The sequence below is a fragment of the Orbicella faveolata genome, unplaced genomic scaffold (genome assembly GCF_042242905.1).
Source record: "Orbicella faveolata isolate gen_17 unplaced genomic scaffold, um_ofav_v1 contig_24, whole genome shotgun sequence".
NCBI classification, from domain to species: domain Eukaryota; kingdom Metazoa; phylum Cnidaria; class Anthozoa; order Scleractinia; family Merulinidae; genus Orbicella; species Orbicella faveolata.
In genome coordinates, this window is record NW_028301552.1 from 7542964 (window position 1) to 7551339 (window position 8376).

At 38.7% G+C, this 8376-nt stretch overlaps 1 protein-coding gene across 1 annotated transcript; it reads left to right on the forward strand.

Annotated features, from left to right (window-relative positions):
* The first annotated feature begins 1246 nt into the window (after positions 1-1246).
* Positions 1247-6182, forward strand: LOC149110187 (putative skeletal organic matrix protein 5). The gene is made up of 6 exons (XM_089292249.1): positions 1247-1554; positions 2087-2343; positions 2612-2726; positions 4640-4679; positions 5081-5207; positions 5384-6182. The coding sequence occupies exons 1-6, from the start codon at positions 1446-1448 to the stop codon at positions 5891-5893; spliced, it is 1158 nt and encodes a 385-aa protein (XP_089148375.1). The 5' UTR covers positions 1247-1445; the 3' UTR covers positions 5894-6182.
* Positions 6183-8376: the final 2194 nt, after the last annotated feature.

Consider the following 8376-nt stretch of genomic DNA (forward strand, 5'->3'; position numbering starts at 1 on the left):
AAGACAAGAAAGATAATCTGAAGGATAGAAATAAACATGAAGTACTGCTTGCTCGTTTGTCTAGAATGTTGGCCTACAGGAAGGGCGCCTCGAAAACAAAGACTCTTCTTTCAAGGTTCTCGATGAATTGAGGAGCGTGATGATGCAGTCGCTGTTTTACACTTGTTAATTGTCCATGGTTTCAATAGTGAGAGCATAATTTATTTTTTCGGCTGTTGTGCCAGTGCCGTTTTTGTTGTTTATAGTCATCATAAGCACCCTTAATACCTGGGAAGAGTAAACCATGGACATGGCCTCACTCATATATTTCTTTTTTTCTGGCTAGGGCCCAGTATGCAATAATAAGCCAGCCAAAATAATTTGGTTATATTTTTAAAGAGAAATTAGTACCTAGTCATTTGTCAATTTCCACTCTTTAACTTTCTGTTCTTAAAGTTGATAAAACGAAGCGACTTTTTAAAACATTTAGCTATAAACAGTTGCGAAAAAAAATTTTCTTAAAATCATTCAAAAGATTTTTAAAAACGGTTAAAAAATACACGACGTTTCGACGCTCTCGGACGTCCGTTATCAAGTGAAAAAAAAAAACAAAAAAACGGTATGAATATTCTACAACTACAACGAAAACAATGGTTCATTAAAAAGAAGGGTAACATAAAAATATGCTACAAGCTAAACAAAGAGTTTAGCACTGATGGAGTGAGTCTGAGTCTTAAGGCTAGGCCTCAGTTCTTTGATGGATAGCATTTCGTAAACGAGGCTGCCAAATTTCCCGTGGCACTTCTTGAGAACACGAAATTAGCTCTCATTAAGAAGGTTTTTGTCACCGTGCACTTCTAAAAGCTGTTTACCGATAGCCGAATACTTGTGTTCAGCAATGGGTTGATGAAGGTGTCGCGCTATATAACCAACATAATCTGCCTCGCACGGATCACATGCAAATTTATAAACAACGCAAAGCTGACTTACAATACTCGGCTTAATTTCTTTCGGCTTAAGATCTTGCTCCAGTTTTTTCCTCATAAAACTTGGCTGTAAAGTGACGGCAATCTCATTGCTGAAATCACGTAATTGCCTACGGACTGCATTACCGGCTATCTGATCTTTGAAGGGAAGAACTATTCTGATCGTGTTGCCGTCATCGATAATGACGTCCGAGAACGTCGAAACGTCGTGTATTTTTTAACCGTTTTTAAAAATTTCTTAAATGTTTTTAGGAAAAGTTTTTTTGACAATTTTTTATAGCTAACTGTTTAAGTTGATAATTAGCCGATTTTCATTGCCACCCGCTACAGCATCTTAGCAACCAACCACTTTATACAAAGCTGTCAATATTGGAAAACCAACCATTAGACTTACGACATTACTCACAAGAACATCTGCTGTCAAATTAAAGGCAGAAACTTGCTGAAACTCCCTGAGACTCTCAATTTATCATCCAGAAAATGATGGCTTTTTCACTGGAGATTCAGTTAAAGCATAAATTTGCAATCAACCTTTACATCATTTGTATTTCACTTGGAATCATTTCCTCGATATGTTGTGGTTGCTCTGGTAAGCATACTCTCCTAGTTTGTTTTTTATTTTCCTGGTTGGATTTTCGGAATAGATGGTTTTACAGAGCCTGAATTTGTCTGCATAAAAGCACAGCGTTGACTGGGCTTTTCCTGTCGAATTGATTTCCTAGGCAAAACATAAATATGCTCTAGTGAAACTTTCTGCATTCTCCCCTCTTCCAGAATCTCAAATGATGAAAACAGTCAAAATTCGATTACCACCCTTCATGTTATATGTCAATTGAATTAGATTCGAGTGATCAACAATTCAGATAATTCAAACGAAGAACAATATTGTATATGAATATCGGCATAATAACAATTTAGAAAGTAAATCATGCAGTATATGTAAGCAAAATATATATGGCGAAATAAAGGCAAAAATTTAAAAAAGACAACAATAAAATGCTCAACGGAAATTTAGATACGTAGTCTGTCCTCAGAAGATATTGTACTCAGAAAGACCATCCCGTTTTGTTAGCAATTAACGTTTAAGACATAAGTTTTAATTTGTTTAATTCTTTTTTAAGACGATGAATGTCGCGACATCATATTCAAGGAACCAGTCGCAAACAAGGCAATGAAGAACCACGTGATCAGGAGTGCGGAGGTGCCCAGTGAAGGGAGCTGTCGCTTGATGTGCTATATGGAGCCCAATTGTGTGTCCATCAATTTAGGATCATTGGAGGAAGGAAAACACAAATGCGAGTTGAACAACGCTACAGATGAAAACCAGTTTGCAAATTCTCTTGTAAATAAACCGGCTTTTACCTATCTTGCTATCGAGGTAATGTCATACAAAAGACTCCTAATTACTTGCAGTCAATAAAAAAAGCGCGCAGTAGAACAATGATTTGTAAAATAAGTGTTTTCCAGTTAAAATCCTTGTTCTCAGTTGTTCTTTGAACTCCCTCCAATTTGCTATTTGCTGCTGTGTGCGGTAGACGTTCAATGTGTATTTGAAATTTTTTACAACCTGCTTCAACCACCAGAATCTTCTCATATGCTTTGAAATTCAGTCTAATAGAAGATATCTCGACTTTTTCTCCTAACAGAATCCCTGTAGTAGCAGCCCATGTTTGAACAATGGAACCTGTCAAGCTGGATTCACCAGTAAAGGTTTTCGTTGTATCTGTCTTCCTGGATTCACAGGAACAAAGTGTCATAAAGGTAAATTTAAATAATTAAGTAAATAATAAAGTGTGACCTTTGCGATGCAGGTTATGTCGGCTATACTTAACTCGACAGCTACACCAACGAATTGAGGACACAACAGATCGGCAGTTGGACAACACCTTAAAAAGCAGCACGATAAAATGCCGGATGACATTGCATGGCTAGAGATCTCGGACACGCACGCTCAGTTGAAAAGGCCAGATGAAGCAACAGCGAGTCACGTAATTCCTCACGTAACGACTTAAATACTTTACTGAGAAAACAGATTTAACATCCCGCATACCTCGTTACTCCGGTGCAAAGTCTCAAATGTTCACTGACTGTCTTTTGGTATAAGCCGAGACCAAAAATATTGTTGGGAAATTGTCGGCTTCCACGTTTTAATCGTTGCGTTTTTTAAGTATAATAATACAGATGATGAAAGTGAAGAATGATCATCGCAGTTAATTTTCCAATTTAAGCAATTGGAAAGAAGAAGCCTGAAAAAATCAGGGCTTCAACGGGGCTTGCTTAAATTGGAAAATTAACTGCGATGATCATTCTTCCCTTTCATCTACAACCGCAGTTCATATATGAATTATTTCATATAAACTTCACATCAATACAGATGATGCTACTTAGTAACAGTATGGCCGCGGTGCGAGAGCAACATCACCAGCTCTCACTAGATGTCCTTTCGCCTAAAACCTTTAGAGTGTAACAACTTTGTTCACTTCGATTTTTAAACCGTCGAAGCCAAACTTTAAGACGTAGTGATTAACTTTTCTCAGGGCTTTGTATCCATTACGTTTTTAGAACTTGTTTCTCTGTAATTTTCGTGTTTTCTGGTCGACGAAATATGATATTCCTGATAAACCGAGCAGGGAAATCCATCAGCAGAGTATATTTCCTTGATTAGCCATGCTGTTTTTCCTTGGGTTGCCTGGCTTTCTAGGTTCCAGTCTCTTTTTATACCTGATTGCCCCCAAAAAATTAAATAAATGGGAGAATAGTGTGATTCAATTCGCGCTAAATTATTGGTTAAATCAGTTCTTTAAGGTTATTAGTATTGCTTTATTGAATTATTCTTTTAGGTCCCCTTTTTAACTTCGTAAAATATTTTTATCACTTATCTTACATAATAAATCAAGTTAAGACGAAATTCGATAGAAAATCGAGCAATTTCAATTCTTAGTGGACAAAAATCTGGTACCAGAATAATTTTATGTATTTTACAGTCCTTTTTACATTTTCGTAAAGCTAAAGATATAAATAGTTGCCTGAAATAACACCGAAAACAATTTCCCTTGGGAACGAGAGAAAAAAAGAATTCAAATTTCAGAGAAATTGTGCAAACACAGGTAAAATTTCATCATCAGTTTCATTTCACCAATACTTTCAAGTGATTCATGCGAAGCTCATGCAACATTTGTTTTCGACGTTTGGCGTTGCTAGAAATGATTTTTTTTTTCTTTTTTGAGAAGATACAGTCGTAGTGAAGTTTGCAATACGATGTAAATAATCTTGGTACAAAGTTTTTGTCCACTTGTTATTCAAACTTCCGGTGAATTCCGTCTTAATGACTTAATAATAAACCATAGATAAATTAATTACTCCAGTTAAAACACTGGGGAAGATCTTATGAGTTTTCAGTATTCTGAAACATATTGTTCTTTCCCCTCCAGTTATGTTCGTGATGTTAACACCAATTGCACAAACTCCAACTCCTTCTCATCTTACTAATTTGCTGAAACGTTAAAACATTGCAATGGCCATTACACGTCTATCCTCGAAGACCCATGGTCAGTTAATTAGGGAGGGACGAAGTAAAACCGGCAAAAAAAAAAAAAAAAAAAAAAAAAAAAGCCTGTGTGTTCATTAAACTGCTTTTCAGTCAGTTGTTTTGTTTTCTAATTCTTCTACTGTAGGTCCCGCAAAATCATGCAAGGAACTCTATGAACTACAAAAGTAAGTCATTAAACATTTCAGGAAAAGTGTTCAAAGCACATACGGAGGCCGCACCGACGCCATGGGAGGAGGCTCACAGCCGAACTGCGAAAACGACTGGAAATGGAGTTCACTCCAGACAAAACAAAACAACCTGGACAATGAGGGATGGGACTCTAATAGATAAACTACATAGCTATTTATTTAATAAGTAGAATACATTCTATTGCTTTTAAGAAAACGTCCCAAGCTGATATAAAGTCGCACACCCTCGGTTCTTAGAGCCAATAGTGTTTGAGTAGTTATTTTATTTTCTGTGACCTTTAGAGTGTAAAGACCAAAAGCGCAAATTACTTAAGCCTAGTCACAGAAGATTGCCGATTTAAAGGAAGCCTGTTGAAAGACATTTTTGTATTTGACAGCTCGAGGGTGAGTCAGCTGGTTACGCTCCATGTTGCCTCAAAACCAATTTCTGTTCTCTGTCACATGGGAGATTTTGGATGTGGAAATGGAGGTTGGACACCGGTCATGAAGCTTGACGGCAGCAAGGTATATTACAAGTGTATGCCAAGGCTTTCAAAACTCAATTCACAATATTCAGTTGTTTCGTCAACCCCTTTTAAGCCATGCATCACATGTGAAAACTGTTTAAGTTATCTCAGGTCTGGTCAATTCCATTCAATAGAAATAGGTTTTGGGAAGAATTTTCTTCTATTCCTCCTCAGAACACATTTCATTATGGCTCAGAGTACTGGAGTGACAAAACTGAATACAACCTTCCTGGAGGAAAGACTGGGTTTGACTCACAAGAGACCAAGTTACCGACCTACTGGAACACATCCTTCTCCAAGATCTGTCTTGGAATGAAGATCGATAATCAGATTAACTTCCACGTCATCAACAAGCAGGCCAACTCCCTCTACTCGCTGATCGCTGACGGGCAATACCGCGCCACCTCACTGGGCCGTAAGACGTGGAAGAAGTTGATTGGTTCACAGGCATCCTTACAGCCAAACTGTAACAAGGAAGGCTTCAATGCTGAGTGTACTTCTTTCTTTTCAAAAGCAAGAATCGGCATCCTTGGAAATAATGAAAAAAACTGCACTTCTTGTGATTCCAGAATTGGGTTTGGAACAGGAACAGGAGGACAACATGACTCCAACACGTGTGGAAACAAGGCAAGAGGTAGTGGAAAGAAAAACATTAAAGCCACGGGTTATATCTTGGTATATTGACAAGCAAAATATTAAAGTTTCAAGAAACGGTCCTAATTCATTGTGAACCTACAACACAATAATAATCCTTTACCGTCGTCAGAGTTTTTATCGCATATAATTAAAACCCAATGGCATCAAAAACTTTCAGCAGTTTTTAAACCTTACTGTTTTTAGTTTTAATTGTCCCTCCCCGAACTTGTTTTTTAGAGTCCTTTGAGGCCGTCGGGGGGATTTTAAGGCCTTCGAACACGTTGTAACTTTCAGAGCACTAACGCTATGACAATAAAACATATTATTATATAAAGGATTTATTGCACTTCCATAAGTGTTTCACATAGAACTATGACGTCACAAATCGTTCAGATGCATGTTAAATCCATGATCTTCGAACTCATGATTAAACAAACCTACAAAACTGACTCTAAAACACTCATATCAATAAAGAATGCTAGGAATATCTGAAAAAAAGTAAACTTTTACTCATAATCCTTTCCCCTACCCATAGCCCTACCCCTATCCAGCAGCTGTTCAAGCAGCTTAAACTTGACAGATCTGATGACAGCCCCTGCTTCCAATATGTTACGTTCCTACCCACGAGAAAAAGAGCTAAAATTTTGGCAGACTTCTATGAAGCAGGAACAGTGTTACAGGCAGCCATTTTAGAATAGAGAGATAACAATGATCTTCTCTTTCAATGCGTTTTGCTTGCGTGTTTAAGTAGTTTTGGTGCGAAATGACCAGAGGCCTTAGCAGACTTCAGCTGTTTCAGACTGTCAGTAATACCCGCGTGAGATAAAACAATGTTCATAACACAAGACATTACACGGGTGACGTGGGTATAACGGTGCTCATGGCTGCAAGCATGAAGCTCATTAGACAACTTTTCCCCTACAGTAGAGAAATCTTCATTAAGAACTTGCGCTATCCTATGATCAGAAGTTCCTAATTTCCCATCTTGTCTCCTGATTCCCAGTATTGGTTGTGACGCTTGACTATAAGCAGCGGCCTTAACTATCATCCGGTATGACTTGCAATCTTTTATCACATCCAAAAAGTCGTACTTCACATGAAGTCTGATGCTGTAGCGACAGAATCTATAGAAGAGATTATCAGAGTTTTGGAAGGCAATTATAACATTAAACGTGCGATTGGCCATGGTCTCCTAAGGGTACTGTTATATCATAGATTCTTGTTACGTCATAGGACTTCTGGAGTTTGTAAAACGCATGCGCTTCGCCCAACACGTGGATTAAAAGAGTGTTGTTTTGCGTGTGTTGCTTATTCTCATTCGTTTATTCGAACGGTTCCGTTTCCCTGGTTATAATACTTGGCGGAGAGGATGGGATAGATGTTACTTCGTTTACTTCCTGGATTACTTGTATAACGCGTGATTCCTTTTAACATTGTTAACATCGCCGTTTCATGTTTTCACGCTTGTGGTTGTCGCCGCCTACCCTGGGTCCCAGAGGTTTTTTCTCGCGCGCAGCAGACGGAAATACTTCGCTGATCATAAGACATGACCGACACCGGAAACCGCGCAAGAAAAACCTCTGGCACCCAGGGTAGTCGCCGCCATGGCTTTGCCGCTAATTAGGTGCCATTGGAGAATTTGATCCTACGACCGAGAGAGTTACAGCTTATTCGGCACGACTTGATCAGTTCTTTGTTGCAAACAACATTGGAAGTTATCCAACCAGTACATCGGAAGCAGTTATCGGTGCAGCAGAAAAGAAAGAGGTGGCCGTAACGATTTCTGTGATCGACAAGAAGACTTGAAGCGTTCTTCGTGACTTGTGCAGTCCGGTGAATCCGAAAGACAAAAAATTCGAGCAGCTATGTGAGTTACTACGGTAGCATTTTAAACCTAAACGATTAGTACTCGCAGAATCCTATAGATTCCATCGTTGCATTCAAGAAGGAAACGAAACCGTCTCTGTTTACAACGCCCGTTTGAGACGTCTGGCGTTGACTTGCAATTTTTTTTTTCGTCTGCGGCATTCGAAATCCAGCGACCCTTAAAAAGCTCCTAAGTAAAGATCACACATTTCAACAAGCCTTGGAGGTGACTATAGCGGATGAAATCGCGGTGAAGGAGAACGTACAAGTTCAGCAGCAACTGGCCCAATCTGTAAAATCTATTTCCAAGAATTCTTCTGTTTCGTCGTGCTCATCTGTCGATTCCGAAGCTAGGCCCACACGTTGTGCCACCATATTGGCTTATTGTTCGATAACAGACTGGACATTTTGCTACGTCATCGGACTCCAAAATATCCGGATTCACCGTCCACACGTTGTCGGATTCTTTGCGGGTTTATTTTATTTATTTATTTATTTATTTATTTATTTAATTTTTCTTTTTTTTTTCATCTCTGGAGAGGGAATACAAAATATCTGGATTTGCTGCCGAATTCGCCGGATGCGTGTGGACGGAAGCCGTATCCGGAAAGAAAAAGTTGCGGATTCAAAAATATCCGGATAAATGTGGACGGGGCCCCAGATCT

Coding starts and splice junctions, on each gene's coding strand:
- LOC149110187 (XM_089292249.1), top strand. CDS start 1,446: ATGATGGCTTTTTCACTGGAGATTCAGTTAAAGCATAAATTTGCAATC. Junction 1,555..2,086: donor GATATGTTGTGGTTGCTCTG/GTAAGCATACTC, acceptor TTCTTTTTTAAG/ACGATGAATGTCGCGACATC. Junction 5,208..5,383: donor TGAAGCTTGACGGCAGCAAG/GTATATTACAAG, acceptor ATTCCTCCTCAG/AACACATTTCATTATGGCTC.